We start from the raw sequence: 27,447 nt of genomic DNA, 5'->3' as shown, positions 1-27,447 counted from the left end.
TTTTTAAATCAATTTTATAATATGAAAGACTCAGAAAACAGCCTGGGATCCATACAGGACAACGGACCTGTAATTGTAAAAGCTAAAATTAGGCCTTTCGGATCAGCATGTAGGTGCTAAGTTTTCACAACCTCCTTCACCAAATGCATCCGCAGCAGCTGGGGCCGGCATCTGCCTTCCATACAGCTCCACCGGCCAAACCCAGGTCCTTCCATGTGAAGGGCTTCTCACAGAGGCAGGAAGAAATAGATGATCGTATTCAATTTGATAAGATTCCAGGTGATGTGTTCCCATTTTAACCGTGATAGTTGGCCGGGGATTTGGTGTGTGGCTGTGTGTCTGTTCTTATCACACCAGTTACAAGAAAAACAAATGCCTTGATCACCAGGGCACAGCCTGTGAGCGAAACTGGTTTTAGGTTAGTGGCAGCGCGTCGAGAGAGGACAGACCTCTGCCTTAAGGCACCAGAGACGGAAATCGTCCGAGTCCTCAGAAGAAACAGGCCGACGGCAGAGCCAGCCAGCGCTGAGGCTCCTTCTCTCTTCTCCGGCTTCTGGACAACTCTGCCGGGGCATCTGCAGGGAAAACTACGGGCATTCGCCACGCATGGTGGTCCCAGGGCGGGTGCACCTGGAAGCCAGGCCCCTTCTCTGAAGTTCGCTGGAATACCTAAAAGCAAGCCGCACAACTGCTTTTTTTTAGGTCAGGTTCAGTATTTTTCATCAGCAGGAACAGAGAGAACCACGAGAACCCGGGATATAATCAACGAAGGCTGATACCTAACATGTGAAAGTAATCCTTTAGCCGGGTTTTTTTCAAAGGTGGAGAAAATGCTAAGCCTCCCACCTCTCCCTCAAATGACCTGGCAGATGAAAGACGGGCTTTGCGACAAAGCGTCCCTGGGACCTGGGTTGCTCAGTCCAGAAGACGTTGACACTGCTTCCCTTCAAACGTGTGGAGAATTTTGATAAGGACGATGGAGAGGCGTAATAGGAGAAAAACTGCTTTAAATTAAAGCAGGCAGGATTTCAGGGTGCATAAAGACAGATCACGAGAGTGAGTGGAGGTAAGAACACTTTATCCTCTAAGGAAGTCTGAAGGTAGGCATCTCCAGAAAGCTTCCAGAGAAAGTATCTTCTCCCCCATTCACACTTGTGCTTCATGAAAGAGATTAAATCCTTTGCCTGTCGGGTTCTGTCCCTATTCTGTGGTTCTGCTGTCTTTCTCCAATGAGCGTGGCTTCATCCGGAGCATCTGGCCTTGTCTGGGAAAAATGGCAAGAGCGTGGCCTTCAGGGTCAGGCTGTCTGGTCACATGACCTCCGACAGCCTGCTCAACCTCAGGGCCCTCATGGATACGCAGGGAATCGTCAGGACACGCGAGTGAGACCCCGCGTGTCCTGTGCCCAGCTCCGTGCTCACCCACGCTAACGTGCACAGCCACAGCTGTCCAGTTCCGGCCCCCCACTCTCGCACCCCCATCACTTTCTTACTTAGCCGGGGTCTCCGGGTTCCACGCGTGCAAGGAAAAGGTGACCTTGTGTCCTTCTGTAACTGCCTCAGCCTTCCTTCTCTGCCTCCCCATGCCGCGTAGCCAACGATGTAAACTAGCCAATCCAAGAACACATTGCCTCTTGTGATTTCTCTCTTTAAAACTGTCTTTCCTGGGGCACCTGGGTGGCTCAGTTGGTTAAGCGTCCAACTCTTGATTTCAACTCAGGTCATGATCTCACAGTTCATGAGATCAAGCCCCTTATCAGGCTCTGCACTGAGCATGGAGCCTACTTGGGATACTCTCTCTCTCTCCCTCTCTCTCTCTCTCTCTCTCTCTCTGCCCCTCCTCCACTCTCTAAATAAATAAATAAATAAATAAATAAATAAATAAATAAAATGGTCTTTCCTCTTCTAGGTAGATAATCAGTCCTCCAGCCCCTCCATTCTCTCCACTTTTGCCATCTTGGGGCACCTGTGGGGGAGCTTCTGTGTCCTTGTGGCTGTATGGCCATCTTAGAGTTCAGCAGGGTCCCCTGGGTCCTTGCAGGTCTCTTCAGTGACGGGGTCCCTGTTCACGAAGTCATTCCCACCCCGCTGGCGTCCTAAGGCTTGAGAACCGGTGGTCTGTTCCCTGTGTGCCTGGTCAGAACCCAGTATCTCTCCCTCGGGCCGCCCCCCCTCCCCCGTGGCCGTCACCGTCATCACCCTTGAGACCCGGCTGTCCAGCCCCAAGTCAGCCGCTCCCTTCCCACCTGGGGAAACGCTACTAAGCTCACCTTCCGGCACCACCAATGATCTTCTGCGAGCCGGCTCCTGGATGCTCTCTGCACCACACAGGAGCCCGGGGAGACCAGGAGCCCCTTCAGGTCCCTCTGAGGCCCTTCCTCTGGGTCTGATTCAACCCTGGCACAGCAGCCCCAAATTAATACGGTCCAAAGGGTGAGAGGCCACAGGCAGCCTGTGAGGCTCCTTCTCCCTGGCCCCCAACTGAGGAGCAAGCAAAATCCAGCGTTTGAACTTTAGGGAACTTGAGTCTCTAGAAGCCTCTTCTCTCTTTCCGTAAAATCCGGCTTTCTGCATTGTCCCCATGTTAAAGAGGTGGTGGGATGAGCTGGTCCATGATCCTTCCATTCTGGATCTATGCTCTTCTCCCCTGGGTAAAATGCTTAGGCTTGGCTAAGAAGAAGGAGGTGCGAAGCAGTGTTGTTTTAATGGCAACTGAAAAACATTAGTTTCTTATTTTCAAAGTAATGTCATCCCATTATACATACCAATGCCGATCTATAAAGTGGAGTGGGCGGGACTGAGAGAAAGCACCAGTGGAAGGCAATTACGATTTTTAACCGATTATATAAAAAGTCTTATGCCCAGATACACATATTGCTATGTTATCCAGCTTGCCCTTCAGGAATTCCATTCTATGATTATTTTGTTTTTCGAGTCACCAAAGTTTCTTAGAATTCTCCACTGTCTTCATAATGCTCCTGGTAATCTGTTTGAGTCACCGTCCAACATTTTCGTTTTCAAGGTCCCTTTGAGGTACAAGAATATAGTCTTCAGGCTGGACATTCTGCAGCCCTTCTCATCTTCTCTAAACCTTCTGTCCAGGTTCCCAACAGACTCTGGAAACCAACTACCCTTCTCCCCCTTCCTTTGATTTCAACTGGAAGTTTGCTATTCCGTATTCGAGTAACGTGTATCTGTCTACTGTTGTCTTATCAGGAAGTAGGATTATTTATTCTTTTCCTTGTTTCTTAGTCTTTTGGGGCCATGGATGCCAGTGAAAATCTGATGAAGGCCAGTAACCCTCTCCCTAGAAAATTGTGCATGGAAACTGAAGTGTGAAAACAGTATCAGGGATCCCCAGAGGCCAACCACAGACCTGTGTTAGCTGAGACCCCAACTTAACATCTATTGTTCCAGCTCTCATGGAGACTGACATTAAAATCAATACATGGGGAAAACCTGTAAGTTTATAACAGAGCAGGCATGATTCGATCCTTTGTAGACTGAAAACACAGACCCATTTTTCTTTAGAGATGTAACTATTTGTTGACGTACTTCATACTACGTAAATATTACAGGGCCAGATATTACTTAAGTTAGTTTTGAAGCTCTCGTGGCTTTTGATAATGATGCTTTCATCTACGTTCATGGTACTACGTCTCCTGATGTCAGATCCCTGTGCGTACGACCACAGTGTTTATTGAACTCTGGGGCCATCGTGTATCATTAATACAATTCTCAACACTCAAATAACACTGGACATATATCCCGATAATCTCTAGGACTTTATCCTTTAAGATTCTACTCAGCTATCACCGATTCCTCTTTCTTTCCTGACAACATCCATCCGACGAACTAGGCGAGGGCTCCCCCTGAGTCTCATCAAATGCTCACGCGTGTGTGTGGTACCCCATGTGTCAAGATGACGTCCCTCCACCACCAGAGAATTTCACCAGAGCGGCATGGTTTTCACTCCCACCTGTGGGCTCCAGTGGCCAGCACGGGCCCAGCACATAGTAGGCATTCGGAATGCGTTTGCTGAATGTAGACTGAATCACCATTGACCAAGTCTTCAAAGGTTCCGGTGAGGTAAAGACATAAGCCAAAGCTAAAGAAAAGCAAACTGAAGTTAAGACGAATTGCTATTTCAGTGTGTTAAATCTGTTGAGTGAGCTGAAAAGAGGTTGCTGGATGTGGATTTGTGGCCAGTTGCTGACTTCCAGGCTAGTGTGGTGCACACCACAAGGCAGCAGCAAAACTGGTAGACAAGCTCAGCTCCTTGGGCTCATCCTTCACCCTCTGCAGTCTGACCCAGGCCCATTTTCTCCTCCCTCCCAACCCCCCCCCCCCCCCCACTCTCCCATTTCTGAGCCTATTCCTCCAGCTACACTAAGCAATCTTATGCTCCCTGGGTCTTACTGGCCCTGCTGCTTCCTCATCAAGAATGTCTGACCTGACATCTGCATATTAAAATGTTCCTCATCTTTCAAGAACCTACTCAGAGGCCATTCTCCCCATTGAGCTTCCCTGTATCCCCAGGCAAAAGAATTCCTCCTTCTCAAGCTCGCTGGGAGTACTGGTCACCTCCCATGAGGCCAGTTCATCACGGATTCTTGCTCAGGACCAGAAAAACAATCATTTCCAGTGGACTTTTTTTCTTTTATCAATCCAGTCAGGGGCTCTTTATTTTCATTTCTATGTCATCTGTTTGCTCCTACTCCCCTTTATATAGACTGCTGCCTTTAGCATCCGTCCAGTTACAACCGTGTCAAGTAAATTTGATTGGCAAATGTCACAAAGAATGAAAGAATCTGTCACACATTTTTTAGCAGAACAGGACGGTCCCAATTCTTGCTATAATATGGTATATGATGAAGCCCTTCCTGTTGAATGGCCAACTGAATGAAAATTCCATATTTCCTTGTGTCCTTATAAATGCATTATTTACTGATCAGATTCTTTAGTGTGAGGAAATTCACCTTGAGGCACTATCATCTGAAGACTCTTGGGCTGACCTTTTACTCATACAGGCAACTTACCATCATTGTTAGCTCTGAAGCGCTGCTCTCCTTCTCTTTGAATTCATCCTCTGAGTCATCTCATCGTCATGAAATGTTGTTCTCTGTCACTTTCCTTCTCTTTGCCGTTATGAAAAATTTTGAATTCTCAACTGTATGCAGTGAGCTAAAAGCAGAGTCAAAACGGCGATGATTTGTTTCATTACTGAATCATCCTTCCAGGCAATTCCATTCTTCTGTTGTATTATTTTGGTGTCTGTTAGCATAATTGGGCATAATTGATGAGTAATGATGGAAGATAATTCCCAGGACGATGAAAGAGCAAAATATTTCGAAAGATAGGAAAAAGAAGATCACAAAGATCCCGTCGTGTACCATAGATGGATGAAAGGGTCCAACGAACCCACGTAGTGATTACAAAATAGAATGAGTCATATTATTTTTTTAAAAATCAATAAATTTTCTCTTTGTTCTTAAGAAAGCCTTCGAGAAAGAATAAAAACAATAAAGCGTCAAGCCTTATAAGTAGATAGAGCAACTCAAAGAGGAATTAAAGAACTGAACTCTGGTCTAATGGACCCCAATGATTTGCTGAGGGTTATCTTGTTAAAATTCCATGCACATCTGTCCACCTTAAGGCCAAGGCCAGAGCAAGAGTCACAGTCTCCATGTCTTCAGGGATCTACTCCCAGAAGAAGCTTAGGAGATACCTACCAAGTGGACAGTAGGAGCCAAAGGTATCATTATTAAGCTGGGACTGTAATTATCAAAGGAAAGTCACACAGTATTGCTTACCTACCCACGAGGACCCGACACCATCTCAAAATCTTTGCCTTTTGCCCAGAATGCTGTCCTTCCCTGTCTCCCTTCTAGCTCGGTAACTGCTGCACTTGGTATGGCCATTTCCATGAGAAAGCTTCTTCCATCTTCTGGCCCTCCAGTGGCCCTTAGGGGGGCCTTCAGAGCATCCTTCCCCACCCCCTTCTCGGTACTTACCACCAGGACAGTTTAGCACCTGAGTTTTAGTGTGTCCCTTCCACAAGGGCTTCGCCAACCAGATGTCTCAGCCTCCTCCTACTCAGCTGCCTGGGTGGGCGCCCCGTAAGCATCTTGTGAGCGAAAAACGCTGAATTTGAACACGTTTCTGAGCACAGGCGCTCACCTGCATGGCCGCTTTAACGAAGCATTAAGGTGCGTGTATTTGCGTAAGTAAAAGTGGAAAGGGAAAGGCCATCTGTAGAGCAAGCAGGTCAGGTAAGAGAGCTTGATTTTCCTGGACAGTCCCTTCCCCGGGGGGTGATGGGGAACAAGCACCAGGACTCTGGCAGAGGAGTCCTCAGCTGCTGATTCTGACTTGCATTTAGGCATCCGGTGATTTGTCGGAGACCGACACCAACAACGACGCCAGGCACCCTCGGAGCCGGGCGGCCGCCACGGAAGAGAAACTGAGAAACAGGCTGTATGAGTTAGCAATGAAAGTGAGCGAGAAGGAGACCTCTTCGGGGGACGATCAGGAGTCGGAGCCCAAGACGGAGTCTCAGAACCCCAAGGAGAGTCTGTCCTCTGAAGACAACAGCCAGGGCGTCCAGGAAGAGCTCAAGAAGGTAAGCACCGTGAAGCCACCGGTGGACAGCTTGTTTTGTGTGGCCGGGGTGCGGGGAAAGTTCTATATTTGTGCCGAAGTGTCCTGTGCCCCCAAAGAGCTGTCTTTCAAATGCCTATCCTGTGCACACGGGAGACCCCAGAAACCCCAGTTGTTTAGCACTGAGTAGTTCAAGCAGGAAAAGGGCCCCGTGTGGCCCGGGCCTCCCGAGCCCTGTTTCCTCCTCCTGCTGTCCTTCACCAGACAGCCCTTTACTTTCGAGACTATAATTTATTTTTTTTTAATTTTTTTAACATTTCTTTTTGAGAGACAGCGAGAGACAGAGTGTGAGCAGGGGAGGGACAGAGAGAGAGGGCGACACAGAATCCGAAGCAGGCTCCAGGTTCTGAGTTGTCAGCACAGACAACCCCACCCCAACCCAACCCCACCCCACCTCGAGCACCTACGGACATTGCTTGAAAACCACAGCGGGAAGGACCCCTGGCAGAAAGGGGGTCCCAGACCCCCTGCCCCCCAGTCAGTGCTCCACCCCCTGTCCTTCCCTCTACAGCTCCTCAGAGACATCCGTGCTAGACTTGGCCACATTAGAGTCGGGATAAGGCTGCTTCCAATGGAAGAGGAAGAAGCTAACATTTGCTGAGGGTCTCCTATGTGCCTGGCGCTTTGCTTATGTTAGTTCGTTCATTTCATAAAAACCCTCTGAAGACGCACAGGAGGAAGCAGGCTTGTTCTGAAGGTACTTACCTGAGGCGCGCAGCTAGTAAGTTTCAGAGCTGGGGCCGCTTCACAAACCTGCTTGGCCTTAAATCACAGGCTCCTTCGCTTACAGCAAGCTGCTTCTTCTGTAACTCAGATAAGATCTCGCCTAGAAACACTTAGATTTCTTTGCGCTTGTGGTCAGGTTTGTCCCCCTATTCTGAGAGTACATTACATAGGCTAACAAGTTACCGGTAGCCCATGTGAATGGGGGAAGAAGCCCTCTTCATCTGCTCTGTAGCCAGGCTGTTGGAGCCAAGCTCCGTAGTACAGTTGGGTGCCATGGGGGAGCCAGGCCAAGCCAGGAATGACCGCAGATGGTCAAGAGCAGGCCCAGAGGGGTGTGGGGACCATCTCCCATCGCTGAGCCGCCGAACCCTCCGACGTCTCAGACTCTGCCTTTCACTCATTCCCACCCCACCCTCCATAACCTTTGAGTCCTTATACTTGTAAACCTATCAGGTCGCCTGCCTGTGGACAGTGCGCACATCTTTCCACTGGCCTGCCCGTGGGCTGGAGCATGGAGCTTGGCCCTCGCAGGCAGCCCCTCCCAGGGATGTGGGCTCCAACCCATTGCTTCCGCAATGGTAGTGGGCTTTGCTTCTCTCCGTTACTTGAACCAATACCCCATTACTGTCATCATTTGTCTGCCAGAACTAAGAGCCAGAGGGTAACTGAAGAATATCACATTATTTCTTACAACGGCTCTACATCCTACTGGCTTTGCTGCCTGATGGTCACAAGGCTCCAAAAACTCCCGCTGTTCTGGCATTCCAGACCCTGATGAGTCATGCACTCCCGCCCGCCACCCCACCCCTCCATCAGCCAGCAGGCGTCACCTTCTGGAGGCACAGCCACCAATCTGCGCGGGGTTCTCCTGGGCAGAGAGTGAACAGGGAAAGGAGGAGCCAGTGGGCAAAAATCTTAGCTCCCCTATCCTTCCCCATGCCTCGCTGAGCAAGAAATGAGGAGAGTTGTTGAAAACGCTAGCTTTTATTCAAACTCCCAAATAGGTCCATGTCTCGAAATGTAAGTCTTTCCCCAGCCTATCATGAATCCGTGCATGAAAATATCAATCAGATCTGTTGTATGCAAAAATGCACACGAGCAAACACAAACAGATAATTAGCACGTATCAGGCAGAGGGCTACTCTGGGATGGGAAAACACACACAGGTTTCTATCTTCAATCTTATTTAGAAGCAGAAAGATACAGGGATAGGCTTCGCGGTTAGACTCAGTTTGAATACCAACCATGCAACTTGCAAACTCTGTGAACTGTGGTTAGTATCCTAACTCGCCGCCAGTGCTTTGAACAAGCTGGCGTACCCTACCCCCAGGCCGCTCCCCCCGTCCCTCCCGGCCCTGCGTGGTACTCTAGTCCTTTCTGCACTCAGCAGCCGGAACTGCCTTCCAGCCCCTGAGCTTTGCTCCCAACACCACCGACAGGCCCACACCTGCCTTGTTTTTCAGCTCCTCCCTGGGACCCATCCCAGGGCTTCATTGTTGGTTAGATAAACACATCTTGGCCCCATCTGTAAAAAGAGGATAATCATACCCACTAATAGAGTTGTAAGGGTTGAGTTATACAGCACTGGGTTTAGCACATGAGCAGGAGGCCAGCAAATATCACATCCCCTGGAACAACCTCCAGGAAAATAAGCTGCACTGCTGTGAGATACCATCCGTCTGCTGGGACTGAAGGAACAGCTCTGCGCCTGGTTGCAGTCAGCACCTAGTACGTCAAGCCTAGGTCTGTAACCACCACCTTTGGGGCTTTGTCATGCGACGTAGAATGTAAGTGGAAAGCCAGGGCGTCAGAACGCCCCAGGTTCCCATCTTTAGGACCAGAATAACTGGGACTATCTCTGGGACGCCTGGGTGACTCAGTAGGTTAAGCATCCGACTCTTGATTTCAGCTCAGGTCATAATCTCGTGGCTCGTAAGTGCTATCCCCGCATCGGGCTCTGTGCTGACGTTGCACAGCCCGCCTGAGATTCTCTCTCTTCTTCTGTCTCTGCCCCTTCTCTGCTTGCGCTCTGTCTGTCTCAAAATAAATAAACCTAAAAAAAGAGAGAGAGAATAACCGTGACCTTGGCACAGCATGGTTTGGGAGTGGAACTCACTAAAGTGACTATTTCGGAAGCTGCCGGTGCTCCCCTAATCTTACTGTGGCAGTGCCCCCTGGCCCAAAGTCCAACTGCCTGTGGACACCTGACGCGGCAGGAGCCCCTCTTCCTGCACAGAAGGCAGGCTGGGAGCGAGAAGAAAGTAAATGCTCTCCAGCTATTTGGCCCCCACTGGCATGATGATTCTGGGGCAGAGCTACACTGACTCCCCGAGCCTCCCCGGCACGCTGAGCTCTGGGCACCCACGCTGATGAGCCATCCCCATTGACTCCCTTCCCATCCCTGCCCCACTTCCCCCTCCTCCACCACTACTTCCCCAGGATCACCTCCCGAATGAACTAAATCCCTATCTCAGATCGGCTTCTGGGTGAAGCCAGACTAGGCCAGTAACCAAACAGGAGAAATGTAGGGTCCCCGATTGGCAAGTACTCCAGGGTTGCGACCGTACGTCGGTGTTCACACATAGGCAGTGAGGAAATCCAGATGCCCGATTGGCTGCTAATGGCCTTTGCCTTACTAAGAGGAGCCTTGCCTCACACAGAGAGAGCTTTGCTCAGGCCCTACTGTCCCCTGCCTCCACCACTGGCCCTGCTCCCCAGGAGCCAAAGCAGAGGAATGTGCCTGTTCCCGTAGACACATGACATCAGTGGCTGTTTAGTGTCCTCAGTATGATGACCCATGTGGGAACTGGGACTTCAGAATCCTATCCAACAGCAGAAGAACCATTTCAGAAACATTCTTTATCTTTCTTTTTTTAAATGTTTGTTTATTTTTGAGAGAGAGAGAAAGGGTGCACGCACGAGCGGGGGAGGGCAGAGAGAGGGCGACACAGAATCCGAAGCAGCCTCCAGGCTCTGGGCTGTCCGCACAGAGCCCAACACAGGGCTCAGACTCATGAACCATGAGATCATGACCTGAGCCGAAGTTGGATGCTTAACTGACTGGGCCACCTAGGTGCCCCTGAAACATGCTTTACCTTGATGGGAGTGAGCCCTTTGCTGTAGGCAAACTTGTCATATAGGTGGCACTTGGGGGATAGTCAGCACCATCTGCATTTTAACCAACTGTAGAACAAGTCTGTGGAGCTTGGGGCAAGCCCAGAAACCTCTTGGGAACTGGATTCCCAAAGAGTCGTTCTTTCCTTAAGTCATCGTATTCCGTCAAACCTCAGTGGTCAGTCCTACAAACCATGTGATCCTTCGAGCCCAGGAGTGAGCACCTACTTCTCCTCTACCACTGGGCAGGTGGTCATGCCGATGGTTCTGGCAGAAAAGTCATGGACAAAGCGGTTCTTAGAACTGTCTGCTTCTAGGTATGCAAGCGCAGCATTCCTGAAAGAAGGAGCGAAAGAATGGCTAAGAACTCCTGGCCTGAGTTTGGAGACTACTTTCAGGGGCTGGATCTCCTGTAAGCCCCCTAATCTTTCCAGGCTTGGAGCAGTGGTCCCCAATGTCCCTTCAGGCTCCAAAGTCCCATGGGTCTAGATATGTAACAGATTAGATGGATTTTTGTTTCCTGACATAAGTATCATTTATGACACTGTTTATATGACAAAAGATGTCCATGGAATGTTGAGTGTCTGTTGAAGGCCCAAATTAGTAAATTCTTACATTATAAGCAAATGTCTGTATATCCAGGCTCCTAAAAGCATTTTATTTAAAGTGGCTTTGTTTATTATTATTATAAGTGGCTGGATCATTGTGCTTTGCTTTCCAACGGAGTCACAGACTTGCACATATCACCCATATTTATAGTTTCTTGAAACAATTTTCATTAAAGTATTAAGACTTCCCTGAACTATTAAATGACTTTCTCCCCAAACAAGAGACAAATTTGTGTATCTCCTGGCTGTTCCCCATTTACTAACCTCAAGGGACAGAAAAACACAATCCTGGTCAATGATCAAGGAGACCGATCTGTTAACTGTTCCAGAAAACCTAGAGCCTTGGGTTTCTAAAGTTTAATGTGCTTGTGAAAAACTTTTCGTTGATATCAGTGTTGACATAAAGGCAAGTTTGTCCACATGTGTCACACCCCGTAAAATAACTTGCCATTCACATAAGGATCCAGTGTCTTTCAACCAAGGTCATATTCTATTTGAGAAGAATGTCTTGATCTTCAGTTGGTGCCAGAGAGAATATAGTGTTAGATACTGACTTGTATCTTACAAGTGACTCATCTCAGTAGGCCTGTGCCTGTTGAAGAATTAGAGCCTCTTTTCTAACTTTCCGTTTAACCGTTGGGGTGGCGGGGAGAAGCTTTAGCCATCCACAGAACTACAGCTCTTATTCACGGTGCTTGAACAGGTGAGGAGGCTCCATACCACTCAGGATGTCTTGGCGTCACTGATTCCCACAACCGTATCCTGTGTGTGTATGGGGAGGTGCCTGGCTGCCTGCCTGGGAAGAGTTCCAGGTTCTCTCCTGGATCACTGGGGTTGCAGCAGAACACCATCTTCCCTTGGCAGAAGATGAACTGACTGGAGAAAGATTGTCCAGAACTCCAGTGCAAAGATTCCTTAACGTCTCTGTGAAATGCAGGTGTTATCTGAAAGGCCAGGAAAAACTGAGGTTGCCTCAGCGACAGCAATAGAATGGGACATAGGACAGATGTGGTTGGAAGAGAGAAAGGCAGAGTTGCCCTAGAAGGCTGCAAATAGGAAAGCACTGGTTCAGAGTTCTTGGCCCACAAAAGCTCAAAAGTAGGATCCCCTGGGGAAATGGGACCACAGGAGGTAAGAAGGGAGAGAGACCAAAGAACATACTGTGTGCAGGCAGCTCCCCAGAATAAGTAGGAGTGTGCTCTTGGAAAACACTTCTGGGTGGAGAGAATATAAGAACAAAAGAAAGAAATATATACCAGTCTGACCTACAAACACAAATACCAAAATCCTAAATAATTAGCAAACTAAATGTTGTAATATTCGAATTGCATGCCCACACAACTAACACATTTATTCTCAGGATGAAAAAGTGGAGGCAATAGCAGGACACCCCACTGTTTTAATAAATTGCTTAGTAAATACTGTTTTTTTTAAAAACACACGATAATCCCAACTGATGCCAAAATGGCCCTTGGAAATATTCAACACATATTCCATTAAAAGAAAAAAAAAACTCCCAATGAAATAGATAATTCTAATGAAGGATATTCATCTCAAAGCACCTAGGGAGTTTTTCCTTAATGAGAACTCGTTGTAAATATCAAAAATGTCTTGAATATTATAATATTTCATTATTGATCAAATCCATATATGATGAGTCATGAAGGCAAATTATTTTGCATAAATGCTTATCTTGTTAATCAAAAGAGCATGTACATGCATTTGAAAAATAAGTATGTGTGGCTTTAAGATTTATGTAAAATTATAGGTGAATAATTTGATATTTGTAATGATTTTTTTAAATATTGAGTATTTTAAGAGAAGTAAATGAGCAAAACGGACCAGACAGAAGAAATTGGCAAAGTGGTCAAAGAACTATCATCAAAAAGAAGATAGTCCCCATGATCTTGCCAATAAAATCCATTAATCGTTCATGGTACCAATTACTCCCATATGATTTAGCATTAAAAAATTAAAGGTATACAAGTCCACTTTATTTATTTAAAAACTTTGTCTGAGTCTAACCCAAAAGTCACATACCACCAAAAATTTGCATACTATCTCACTGGTTGATAAATATTCAAAAATTCTTCTTAATATGTTAACAAAATGTTTCCAGCTGCATATTAAAATAATAATTTACAGTGGCCAAGTAGGATTTTGTCTAGGAATGTAATCACATCAATTTTAGGAAACCTGTTAATACTTTTCATTATATTCACAGATCAAAGGGGGAAAACATAATTATTTTGATAAATTTCTAGATTGGTGTTTAACATGTAGTAGGAAATTCATGAACACTCATAAGTATTGAGTGAAAAATAGTTGATAAATTGGAAGATAAAAACTCAACAGTAATGACCCTTTTGAGTCTCGCTGGTCTCTTTAGGAATTTGATGAAAACTATATGCTGCTCTCCATAAACCTGTAAAGAATGAAAAGGATTTGGATAGAGTCCCAGGATGAGTCTCACTCACTTATGCATCAAGTAACAGGAATATAGAGCCCAGGCCCAGCTGTGGACCTGATGTGTCCCATCAGCCATCTGCAGCCCATCTCAGCCATGGTCTAGAAGCCCCTGGAGAACACTGACCTAGACAATTGCACATATATGCGGTTAGGAATGTGGAAGGTCCAGGAGTCCATCAGAGAAGTTCCAACATCCTGTTGGAGCAAACCCAATCCGAGCCTGGACACGTTGGCGATGGTCAAAGTAACAGTTTGACTTTACCTGCCTCACCCCTCCCCCAGGGTGGCGCATGGCCCATGATGTCTCCCATGGGGGAAAGTAAGAGCATGTGAGTGAGCACCCCACCTCCCCAGCTGTGCAGGACACTACCAAAGAGGTCAGTTTCTCGCTTGCCCCATCCAGAATACTGAGTCATAAGCTACATGAGTAGGGCTGGCGAGAAGCTACAGGAACAGCAGCGAGGGCTCAGAATGTATCAGATGGACTCAGATCCTGTTAACTGCATCATGGACTCCTTCTAGAGTCCTGCCCACCACTAGGACACCTCATCCACAGGCTCCCCAACAAGGATACCCCCAGTGGCTGCGGTGAGAGGAAGCTTTGCCAGATGGCTAGTGAGCATGCACACAAAGCAGGACTGAACCTGTGAGTACGGGAGAGGACACAGACTTGATAACAGCACTGCCCTTTAGAAAGCAAAAGGCAGGCTGTCAGCACTCAGCCTGGTGCACTGCAGAATTGAGAGAAGGCATACAAGTTCAAGAATTCTGCCTCAGGAGGGAGGAAGAAGTGTAGAGCATGAGTATCCATAGAAGGTCTGAGAAAGCCTCAGAATCCCTAGTAAAGCTGCTGGAAGGTATTTCTCTCCTGAAGTCAGCCAGTAAAGATTGGAGGAGGTGACTGCTACTTCAAATGCAAAGACAGCAACACGACTTAAAGGAACATGGAAAATCAAGGAAACGTGATGCCACCAGAGGATCAGAATAATCTTTCAGTAACTGACCCCAAAGATATGGATATCTGTGATTTACCTGGTAAAGAATTCAAAACAGCTATTTATTTATTTATTTATTTATTTATTTACAGAAAGAGAAAGCACATGCAAGTGAGGAACAGAAGGAGAGAGAGAATCCCAAGCAGGCTGTATGCTCAGCACAGAGCCCGATTCGGGGCTCAATCCCATGACCCTGGGATCATGCCCTGCGCAAAAATCAAGAGTCAGACGCTCAACTGACTAAACCACCCAGGCACCACAAAGCAGCTTTTAAAGGAAGCTCAATGAGCTATGAGAAAATACAGAAAGTTAATTCAACAAAAGTAGGAAAACAGTGCATAAAACAAAATGAGAAGTTTAACAAAGAGGCAGAAATCATAAGAAAGAACCAAACAGAAATTCTGGAGCTGAAGAACACAATGAATGAAATGAAAGCTGCAGTAGAGAATATCAAGGGCAGAATGGATCAAGCAGAGGAAAGAATATGTGAAGTAGAAGACAGGACCTTGGAAAGTATCCAGCCAGAGAACAACAAAGGAAAAAGAATGAAAAAGAGTGAAGAGAGCCTATGAACTATGGGATACTATCAAGAGAAGCAATCTGTGAATTACTAGAGACCAAGAAGGAGAAGAGAGGGAGAAGGGGCAAAAAGCTTATTTAAAAAAATAATGGTTGAGAACGTCCCAAATCTGAGGAGAGATTTGACCATCCAAGTTCATGAAGCTCATAAGCCCCCAAAAAGGTCAAAAATATTTTCTCCGAGGCACATAATAATAAAACTAACAAAAATAAAGGACCAAAAGAGAATCCCAAAAACAGCAGGAGAAAAGAAACTTATCACTTATAAGGGAATCTTCATAAGGCTATCAGCAGATTTCTCAGCAGAAACCTTACAGGCCAAGATGGAGTAGAATGAGGTACTCAAAATGCTGAAAGAAAAAGAAAAGAAGAAAAGAAAAGAAAAGAAAAAAGAGAAGAGAAAAGAAAAGAAAAAGGGCACCTGGGTGGCTTAGTCTGTTAAATATAGAACTCTTGATTTTGGCTAAGGTCATGATCTCAGAGTGGTGAGATCAAGCCCCACACTGGGCTCCATGCTGGTCATGAAGCCTACTTAGGAGTCTCTCTCTCTCCCTCCCCCACTGCCCATCCCCCTTCTAAAAAGTGCTGGAAAAAAAACCCTGCCAACCAAGAATACTTTAACTGGCAAAGCTTTTCTTCAGAAATGAAGTAGAGATAAAGACATTCATTCCCAAACAAAAGCTGAGAGTTCAGCAACACTAGACCTGCCTTACAAGAAGTGCTGAAAGTTCTTCAAGCTGAAATGAAAATTCACTAATTAATAATATGAATGAATTAAAATATACAACACACTGATAAAGGTAAATATACAGTCAAATTCAGAATACTCTGATACTGTAATATGGTAGTGTCTTAACCACTTAATGCTAGTAAAAAGACTAAGGACAAAAATATTAAAATTAACTTATAGCTACAATGATTTGCTAATGAATACACAATATAGAAAGAGGTAAATTGTGACATCAAAAACATAAAGGGGGAGAATAGAGGGTAGTTTTGTATGCCATTGAAGTTAGGTTGTTATCAGCATAAAGTAGACTGCTATATCTAGAAGATGTTTTGTGTAAGCCTTATGATATAAAGCAAAATCTATAGTAGAGACACAAAAGACAAAGAGATGGGAGTCAAGGCATACCATGACAGAACGTCATCAGTTCCCAAAGGAAAACAGCAAGAGAGGAAGAAAGGAACAAGAGAACAACAAAACAGCTAGAAACCAGTTAATAAGATACATTCATTAGTCCTTACCTGTGAATAGTTACTCTACATGTAAGTAGATTAAATTCACCAATTGAGACATAACTACCCACTGCCTACAAAGGACTCACTTCAGCTTTAAGAACACACATAGGCTTGAAGTAAAGGGATGAAAAAAGACGTTCCATGAAAATGGAAACCAAAAGAGAATAGAGGTAGCTGTAATTATATCAGACAAAATAGACTTTAACTCAAATGCTATAATAAGAGGCAATGTCATTCTAGAATGATAAAGGATTCAATTCATTAAGAGCATATAAATTCATAAATATATATGCACCCAGTATTGGAGCATTTAAATATATTAAGCAAATACAAACAGGTCTGATGAGAGAAATAAATAACAATACAATAAGAGTAGGGGAGAGACAGAAAATCAATAAGGAAAGGTTGGATTTGAACTATACTTTAGACCAAATGGACATTTGCACCATTCCATCCAATAGCAGCAGAACACACATTTTTTTCAAGCTTACATGGGGCATTCTTCAGGACAGAACATATGTTAGGTCACAAAACAAGTCTTAACAAATTTAAAAAGGTTGATATCATACTAAATTTCTTTTACAGCCACAGTGGTATAAAACTAAAAATCAATAACAGGAGGAAAACAGGAAAATTCACAAATATGTGGAAATTACACAACGCACTCCAAAAAATCAGTGGGTCAAAAAAGAAATCAAAAGGGAAATAAAAAAATACACTTCAAACAAATGGAAATGGAAACTAAATATACCAAAACTTATGGAATTTGGCAAAAGCAATTCAAAGAGGGAAGTTTATAGTATTAAATGCCTACGTTAAAAAATAAAGATCTCAATAAACAACCTAACTTTATACTTCAAGGAACTAGAAAAAGAAGAACAAACTTGGGCGCCTGGGTGGCTCAGTCAGTTAAGCGTCCGACTTCAGCCCAGGTCATGATCTCGCGGTCCATGAGTTCGAGCCCCGCGTCGAGCTCTGGGCTGATGGCTCAGAGCCTGGAGCCTGCTTCTGATTCTGTGTCTCCCTCTCTCTCTGCCCCTCCCCTGTTCATGCTCTGTCTCTCTCTGTCTCAAGAATAAATAAACGTTAAAAAATTTAAAAAAAAAAAAAGAACAAACTAAGACCAAAGCTACAGAAGATAAGGAAATAACAATGAACAGAGCAGAAATAAATGAAATAGAGTCCAGAAGGCAATAGAAAAGATCAGTGAGGGGTAGCTGGGTGGTGCAGTTTGTTGAGCGTCCAACTCTTGAATTCAGCTCAGGTCATAAGCTCATGGTTCATGGGACTGAGGCCTGCATCAAGGTCCATATTGACAGCCCAGAGCCTGCTTGGGATTCTCTTTCTTCTGTCTGTCTCTGCTCTTAACCCAACTCGCGTGTGCTCTCTCTCTCTCTCTTTCAAAAAATAAACATTACAAAAAAAGAAAAGAAAAGATCAATGAAATTAGAGCTTGTTTTGTGGGTAAAATCAAAATAGACAAACCTTTAGCTAGACTAAGAAAAGGGAGAAAAGACTCAAGTAAAATCATAAATGAAAGAGGAGACATAACAACCTATATCACAGAAACACAAAATACCATGAGAGAATATTATGAACAATTATATGCCAACAAATTGGATAACCTAGAAAAAAATGAATGAATTCCCAGGAATACAGAACCTACGAAAACTGAATCATGAAGAAAAATCATGAGTCATCATAGGAAATCTAAATAGCCAATAATGAGTACTGAATCAGTAATCAAAAGCCTCCTAACACAGAAGAGCCTAGGACCAGATGGCACAGTGGTTCATTCTACCAAACATATAAAGAAGAATTAATGCCAATCCTTCTTAAACTCTTGCAAAAACTTAAGAAGAGGGAGTACTCCCAAAGTGATTTCATGAGGTCAGCATTACCCTTTTACCATAGGCAGATAAGGACACTATAAACTACAGGCCAATACCCCTGATGAATATAGATTCAAATATTCTCAACAAAATATTAGCAAACTGAATTCAACAACACATTAAAGAATCCTACACCATGATCAAGTGAGATTTATCCCTGGGATGCAAAGGTGGTTCAACATATGGAAACCATTAAATATAATATACTACATTAATATAATGAAGGATAAATCCTTGATCCTCTCAGTAGATACAGAAAAAGCATTTGACCAAATTCATCACCCTTTCATGATAAAAACCCTCAACAAATTGTGTATAGAAGGAGCATACCTCGACATACCTCAGAGATGACAAGCCACAGCTAACATCATACTCAGTGGTGAAAAACTGGAAGCTTTTCCTCTTTTACAAAGGGGCCCACTCTTACCACTCCTTTTCTATATATTACATGAAGTCCTATCCAGAATGATCAGGTAGGAAAAAGAAATAAAATGCATTCAATTTGGAAAGGAAGAAGTAATATTGTCATTGTTTTCAAGTGATATGAGCTTACATAGAGAAAACCCTAAACACTCCACCAAAAAACTGTTAGCACTAACAAAAGAATTCAGTAGATTTGTGGGATACAAAATCAACATACAGAAGTCAGTTGTGTTTTTAAATACTAACAAAGAAACATCTGTAAAAGAAATAAAATCATCTCATTCGTATTAGCATCAAAAACAATAAAGTGCTTAGGAAGAAATTTAACCAACTAAGTGAAGGATCTGTACTCTAAAAATTATGACTTTGATGAAAGAAATTGAAGATGACGCAAACAAATGGAAAAATACCCCATGTGCATGGATCAGAAGAATTAATAGTTAAAATGTTCATACAATGCAAATCCATTTATAGAATCGATGCAGTCCCCATCAAAATTTTATCAAAATTCCAATAACGTTTTTCACAGAAATGGAACAAACAATCCTAAAATTTCTGTGAAACCACAAAAGACCCCAAATAGCCAAAGCAGTCCGGAGAAAGAAGAACAAAGCTGGAGGCATTGCACTTCTTGATTTCAGACTATGCTTCAAAGCCAGAGATGTGAAAATAGTACGGTACTAGCATAAGCAGAAACATACAGGTCAATGACACAGAATCACGAGCCCAGAAATAAACCCTCAAATACTCAACTAGGAGTACGGAATGGTAAAAGGATAGACTCCAATAAACAATATGGGGAAACTGGATAACCTCATGCAGAAGAATGAAAATGATCCCCTGTCTTATACTACTCACAAAAATTAACCTGAAATGAATCAAAGACTGAAACTCTAAAACATCTCAAGAAACAGAGGGAAAAATTTCCTTGACATTAGCATGGCAGTGATATGACAATACAGCACCAAAAGCACAAGCGACAAAATAATAAGGAACTACATCAGACTAAAAAGTTCTTGAATAACAAAAGAAACAGTCAACAAAAGGAAAAGGCAACCTACAGAATGAGAGAAAATATTTGTAAACTGTCTATGTGATAAGGGTTAATATCCAAAATATATAAGGAACTCATACAATTCAATAGCCAAAAAAAAAAAAAAAAGCAAAACAACCTAATTTAAAAGTGGGCAGAGGAATTCAGTAGATATTTTTCCAAAGAAGACATACAAATGACCAAGAAGTAGGTGCATAAAAAGAACCCTTAACATCACCAGTCATCAGGGACATCCAAATCAATACCACGTTGATATATCACCTCACACCTGTGAGAATGGCTGTCATCAAAAAGATAGGAGAAAACAAGTGTTGGTGAGGATGTGGAGAAAAGGGAACCCTTGTGTATACGGTTGATGGGAATGTAAATTCGTGCAGTTATTGTGGGAAACAGTATAGAGGTTCAACTACCATGTGGTCTAGTCATCCAACTTCTGAGCATTTATCAGAAGGAAATGAAATTGGGATCTGGAAAAGATATCAGCCCTCCCATGTTTATGGCAGCATTATCCAGTAGCCAAGATATGGGAACAATCTAAGTATCCATCTACAGATGAATGGATAGAGAAAATGTGGCATATTGGTACAATGGAGTATTATTCGGCCATGAGGAATAAGGAAATCTTGCAATTTGTGACAAACTTGAGTGTTATGCTAAGTGACATAAGTCAGAGAAAAATAAATACTGTATGATCTTACATGTGAAATCTAAAAAAGCTGAACTCATAGAAACCAAGAGTAGAATGGTGGTTGCCAGGGTCTGTGGGATGGATGGAATGGGGAAATGTTGGTCAAAGAGTACAAACTTCCAGTTATAAGATGAATAAGACCAGAGAATCATACAGTGTGGTGACTATAGTTAACAATACTGTATTATATACTTAAAAGTTGCTAAGAATAAACCTTAAATGTTCTTACTATACACCAAGAAAAAAAAAGGATTATATGAGATGATTGAGGTAGTCACTAACCCTATTATGGTAATTCATTCAAAATATATAAGTGTATCAAATCCTGTTATACACCTTAAATTTACACAATGTTTTGTCTCAATTATATCCCAATAATTCTGGAGGGAAAAGATAAGTTGATTTTTCACAAACCATAAAATTAAAGGACAAATAACTGGAAAGACATATTGCTTAAATATATAATGGGCAAAAAATTAATAGCCTCAGAACGCTAATGGATAAAAGGGCAATGCATGTAAGCAGGCAATTCACCAAAAAGAGGAAGGAAGGAAGGAAGGAAGGAAGGAAGGAAAGGAAAGGAAGGAAGGAGAAAGAACGTGAATGACCAATAAGCATGTGAAAAAAATATCTCACTTCATCTGTATTTCAACTGTATTCAATACAACACCTAGCCCAGAACTTAGCGTATGGTTTGCGCATTCGTCTTTCCCGTTCAACAAGTGCACAGTGAGGCTCTGGGAAGGCAGCCATGAACAGGGCAAAGCTCATCATTCGTTTAGACAAGCAACAGAAATGCAAATTGAAATAACGAAATGTCACTTTGCCTAACAAATTGGACGATTAAAAAGAACGATGACCAAAGTCGGTAAGAGCTCAGGGAAACAGGCAGTCTAAGAGACACAAAATAGTAGGGGCACATGTTAGCACAGTGGTAACTGGGTAACTCTGAGCAATCAAAGGGGGCATAGCATTCGATCCAGCAATTAATTGTACTTTCCATGCTTCATCCTACAGAAAAACTGAACAAGCAGCCAAGGGTATATCAGTGCAGTTCACCAAGCATCGCATTATTCTTGTAGGGAAACAATGACCTTACTGTCCAACAATAAGGGATTTGGGGGAATGGAGGGGGATGGGGTCCAGACAACAGATGGGGCATCAGCACTGGAATAGCAGACAGATTTGGTCCAGACGCAAGGAAGTGCATACATTTGATGTCAGGAAGTTGGAGAAGTCTTATGTTCTGGGTTTTTCTCCCACTCTCTGAACTAGAAGGCAAGTCTGTCTTCTGAAGGTGAGGGGGTATTGGAATTGAAGTTTCAAGGTTTGAAACAGCTCTAGCATAGAAAGGGAAAGGAAACAGTGTGGGCAAATAGGAAGGGTCCCCACACGGCAAGGAAGGCCTGGGTGAGATCAGTGACCACAAACATTTACCTGAGACATAAAGAGCAAGTAACCTTGAGCAAAATAAATGCAAAATAAAAATCCATTCTATTTGAAGAAAAGGTCTGTTAGTAGCAGGTGTATTCATAAATCCACATCATTCAGCAAAATTACATAGGACAACTCAAGTGTCAATTCTAGGATTTACATTACAACTCTTCATATCAAGCGTTTCTAATTTAACCATTAATTTGCGGTGAAATTTGTAGATGAATCTCAACCCAAGTTTGGGAGTTGGGGAGAGCAAATAAAATGGAAACAAATTATGTGTATATATATATATATATATATGTATATATATATATATAAACAATTATATATAACAATTATATATATAACATATAACATATATATAAATATAACATATATATAATATATAACATATATATATATATATATATATATATATATAACTTAAAACTTAAGAAAACTGAAGTTCTCCAGGAAACCTAGCAGTCTGATGGAAGAAAAGATAATGTAAGAGAATTCTTCCAAAATTAGGGTAGAAGTTTAATGTTGGTCAAATCAACATCTGAACCAGATGTTTTTTAAACTTTTCAAATGGATTCAAAAATCATCGGATAGGGAAGAAAGTCAAGAATAGTTGAGAAATATTTAGAAAAACTAATGGAGATGACCCCTGTATTAAGATATCACAGTATGCTTTAAAGGCACAGTAATTAGGGGTGACTCAGTCGGTTAAGCATCCAACTCTTGATCTCAGCTCAGTTCGTGATCTCAGCGTCATGAGTTCAAGCCCTGCATTGGGCTCTGTGCTGGGTTTGAAGCCTACTTTAAAAAAAAAATTATAAGGGCACCCGGGTGGCTCAGTCAGTTAAGCATCCAACTCTTGGTTTCATCTCAGGTTATGATCTCACAGTTCATGGGTTTGAGCCCCACATCAGGCTCTGTGCTGATGGCACAGAGCCTGCTTGGGATTCTCTCTCTCCCTCTCTCTCTGCCCCTTCCTTGCTTGTGCTCTCTCTCTCTCTCAAAATAAATACATAAACTTAAAAAAAATAAAGTCCTAGTAATTAAATTTGTGAGATAGTGATACAAGATACAATGAAATAGTCCAGAAGTACAGTCTAGAATATATTAAAATTTAACTCACGATTTATCTCATGATTCCCACCCACCTGTCACCCCTGTTTGGAAAAAGAACAGTTTCTAATAAATGGTGTTGGGACAAACATTCACTAGTTATTTGGAAGAGGGGAAGATGCAGCGAGAGAAGAACGTCCTTAATTTTCCCTCCAATGAAGGAATGAATGGATCTTCCTGGTCTGCAGGCCCAACAGTACTTACGGGAGACAATAAAGGAAGATTAAAGCTCTGGAGTCTGAATCCCTGTTCGCTTGCCATTTATCCAACAAATAATGGCTGAACTATTCCAAGAGCTGCAATACAGCAGGGATAAGAGAGAAGAGTCCCCTGTCTCGTGGCATTTACCTTCTACTGGAGGAGACAGCTGAGAAAGATGTAAACAGGTTGAAGGCAAGGTGTCAAATAGAGGTAAAAGCTCAAAAGAAGGTTAAGCAGGGCAGTGATGGAGGGAGTTGGGAGGAAGGGGAGTCCTGGAAGGTCTTTTCAGACACCATTCTGGCCAAGTGTCCCCTGGATCGAGATCTGAAGGGCAAGACAGAAGGCAGGCAAAGATCGAAAGGAAGCGCTTTCCAGGCAGAGGAACACAAGCAAAGCCATACTTTGGAAATGACCTGGACAACTTTAAGGAACAGATTAAAGAGCCAGGGTGGCCCGAGCACCGTGGCAAAGGGGAGGGCAGTGAGGGAAGGTGACAGAGGGCCAGGCGGGGAACTTCTGCTTTGACATAGGGGACATCTGGGAAGGTGTCAGCAAAAGTGACACGGAGGACCTTACATTTACCAAGATCACCCAGGCTGCCATGTGCCACTTCCGTCCCCGGTGAACGTGGAAGGTGGTTTCACGTCCCACTAAGCTTCTGTAGATGTGAGCATGTTCCTGGACAGCACCCTGGCTACCGCCAGCAGTGGAGAAATGTTTCCAATCAGGATCAGGAACTAATTTTTTTTAAGTTTTTATATATTTATTTTGAGAAAGAGGGAACAAGCTAGGGAGGGGAAGAGAGAAAGGGAGAGAGAGAGAGAATCCCAAGCCATTTCTGCACCGTCAGCACAGAGCCTGGTACGGGGCTTGAACCCACAAACCGTGAGATCACGGCCTGAGCCTACACTAAGAGTCAGCCGCTTAACTGACTGAGCCACCCAGGTGCCCAGGAACTATTTTTCTTTCTTTTTTTTGTTTTTAATGTTTATGTATTTGAGAGAGAGAGAGAGAGAGAGCATGAGCAGGGGAGGGGGCAAGAAAATGACCTCAGGAAAACATGCAGACCAGTGAGTTTAATTCTGGAACAAAACTACAGATAGCACATTTTCAAAAACTCATTTCTGTAATCACCATTAAAAAAGGAAACCTTGGGGCACCTGGGTGTCTCCCGTGAGTTAAGCATGTGACTCTTGGTTTTGGCTTAGCTCAGGATCTCACGGTGGTGAGATCGAGCCCTGTGTCAGGCTCTCTCTCCCCCTCCGCCCCTCCCCCACACGCTCGCTCACTCTCTCTTTCTCAAAAAAAAAAAGGAAAATATTTATTTCTTTCATAAATGGCCTTGGCCATGAAAACCAAGATGATTTAAGAACCTAAACATTCCTAAGAGGTCAGTTCTCTAATCTCTGTTATGGTTCGTAGCTTCGTTTTATTACACATGCTAATGTATTAGGTTTGTGCTCCAATTTCTTTCTACAATTCTGTGTCACCCACTTTCATCAAGTCACTTCAGGGACATGAGTCTGTTCATGGAGAACGTATTTTGACGGGTTGTAGAGGCATCGCCAGAGCGCCTTCTGTTTTATGAGAGCTGAAACGTATTTGCATTTAGTTTTTCTAGCAGATTTCTGTCAACTATTTAAGAGGACATATGGAGTTTCTTTTCTTACCTTTGAACAGGGAAAAAAAATACATGAAATCGGGGCTTTTGGACAAATTTCCTTGCTTCCTCTGGTTGTCTGATGGAAGCATTTTGTAAAGCCAAGAAAGCACCTGTAATATGGGACAGAAAAGTAATGAGGAGACCGTCAAGTCTGGACCACACTCAGAGCAGATTTCCTTATAGACCGCGTTCCTTCCCACCGAGTGTCCTTGGTGCCTCAGTCCTAGTGGGTTCAGTAAGGCTCAGAACTAGAGCTTGTCACCAGGGAGATCTCAAGCTCTATTGTGTGGCTTGGTGGTTGGTGTGGCCAAATTCTTACGGATGTCAACCAGTCGAGGGTGCAGAACATTCCGAGGGCTCTCACATGCCCTTCTCTCGCTGATCTGTTATTCCCTGACCTGATTATTCAATTCAATTCAGTTCCACCATCACTTCCTACAGACCGTTGGGTCCCAGGAGTTACGCGCACAGAGGAGGTGCTATGACAGGTGGGAAGGAACATGGGCTTGGGAGACCAGTCTCTGGGTTCAAATCCCAGCTCTGCGTCTGCTTCACTGAGCCATAGTTTCTTCATCTCTAAAGATGGGATTAAAACATCAACCGTGTCCAGTTGTTGTGAGGGCTAAATGCAGTAACGAGAAGCCTGGAGTCACCATGGCACCCAATGGATCCACATTAGCTCTGAGTTGGCCGCCTTCTTTCTTCTTCTGTTCCCTCCTAGAGGGGTCTCAAGAGCAGCATTCGGCAGGGGCCCATATGTGTTTGATGCACGGTGAGCTCCTGAAGGACTTTTCTGTGCTGCATGAAAGGCCCCCTTTGTGTTCAAACCGGTCCCTAGAAGGGCCCTGTTAAAAAGTTCTTTCCTCCGATACCTGGGATGTCTGCTCTCCTGTGAGCCCCTTGAGGAGCACTCACGTATCACAGGGCTGAAAGGAGACCTGGAGGGCTCCACACTCCCACCATCTTCCCTTTTTTGCCAAAGCCACCTCTGGAGGTTGTGTCTCCCCAGCCTGCTCAGGACACTTGACATCAAAAATGACAGATGCAAAATAAAGACTAAATAGATGACCTGGAGGTTTTCCATCCCGGCCGTTGGTAATCACAGCCTCTCGGTTGTCAGAAAGGAGCTTTGGGGCACCTGGTTGGCTCAGCCGGTTAAGCGACGGCCTCTTGATTTCAACTCAGGTCATGAGCTCACAGTTGGTGAGATTGAGCCCCGCATCGGGCTCCACGCCGACAGCTCGGAGCCTGCTTGGGATTCCCTCTCCCCCTCTCTTTCTCTGCTTCTCTCTCTCTCTCTCTCCCTCCCTCAAAATAAGTAAACTTAAAAAAGAAGGAGTTTTGAAATATTACATTGTCCCTTATTCCAAGAGCCCAGTGAACTGTTCTTTCTCTGCCGGCATCTAAATCTCCTTACTGGCGTCAGTTTGCACCGGGTCCCTCCACTGGGATTACAGCCTGTCCTGCCGTCTCCCTCCCCACCCTGCAGCCACAGCATGCTCTCAGCTCTCTTTCCAGAAAACTGCTCACCACCTACTCCCATGCAGCTGCCCCACCCCGGGGCCCCGGTGACCTTGGATTCCAGCTGCGGTCATAGTTTCCGACGCTTTTCTCTGCCACGGGTCCTCCCCAGCCCTAAATCTGTGCCTCCTCTGCCGGTCAGAACCGCCTTCCTGAAGCCTAAGCCTCTTGTGCGGCGTGGGAGGAACCTGGCTTTGAAATCGGGCGGGTCTGGGTGCAAAGCCGACTCCTGACGAGCAAACCCCCCTCTAAGGCCCATCTCCTCATCTGTGAGATGTGATCAGAATACCTGCCTCAGAGGGCGCTCAGGAAAGTTCGGGGAGGCAAGGCCAGTCCAGTGCTTGTCCCAGAGCTTGGCATGCAGTCAGCGCTCAGGAAATGCCAGCTCTTGAGAACAGCAGCAGCGAGGACCCGCGGTGGCGCCTGATTGCCGGGAGCACAAAACTCAAACTCATGAGCTTGGCGTTCGGGGCACTGCCCTGCCCCCGCCTCCCTCCTGTTTGTCATCTGCACGCCCCAGGCTGTGCCCTCCAGCCTCCGAGGCCGGTGCCCTTCCAGTTGAGGCCGGAAGCCCAACTTCGCGGTTTCTTCACCTCTTTCTTGTGCCTCCAGACCAACCCCAAAGTCACATACCGGCGTGGCCTCTGCAGGTCTGCAGCCTGTGGCTCACAGGCAGGGTAGGGCCTCCCTCTGCTACCTGCTGTTGGTCTTCGTGTCCTTCTCCCCTCTCTGCTCTCTGAGGACAGGGACCACGGCTTACTCACCTCTGCATCCCCTGCAGGGCTCCACGCCAGGGCCCTGGCACAGAGGAGACTCTTCCCGAAGGCTTTGCATTAAGTTAGTGCCGGTGAGAAACAGCAGACAATGTTTGAGGACCTGATTCGTTCAGTTTCCCAGCTAGGCAATGACATACCTTGTTTTTGTTGCATCGGCAGTACATATGGTTCAGTCTGCTTGCAGTCAGAGGGAGATACAGGGTCGGGGTTATGTGTGAGTGCCCAGGGCGGGGAGGTGGGGGGGTGTCCGAATGTCCATGTCAGGTCACCTACTGTCGTTGCTTAGG

The 27,447-nt window shown here is 44.6% G+C and overlaps 1 protein-coding gene across 3 annotated transcripts in view; it reads left to right on the top strand.

Moving 5' to 3' along the window:
* The window catches only part of LOC122492129 (myosin VIIA and Rab interacting protein), a 375,178-nt gene that overhangs the window by 318,312 nt on the left and 29,419 nt on the right, over positions 1-27,447 (top strand). For all 3 annotated transcript variants that reach the window (XM_043595686.1, XM_043595688.1, XM_043595687.1), the window contains exon 11: positions 6,382-6,621. In XM_043595686.1, coding sequence (XP_043451621.1) covers positions 6,382-6,621 — 240 coding nt within the window. The remainder of the gene's footprint in view (positions 1-6,381; positions 6,622-27,447) is intronic.

Source organism: Prionailurus bengalensis, chromosome C2 (assembly GCF_016509475.1).
Source record: "Prionailurus bengalensis isolate Pbe53 chromosome C2, Fcat_Pben_1.1_paternal_pri, whole genome shotgun sequence".
Taxonomy (NCBI): Eukaryota; Metazoa; Chordata; class Mammalia; order Carnivora; family Felidae; genus Prionailurus; species Prionailurus bengalensis.
Note: the sequence above shows the minus strand (reverse complement) of the source record. Positions and strands in the feature narration are given on the sequence as shown.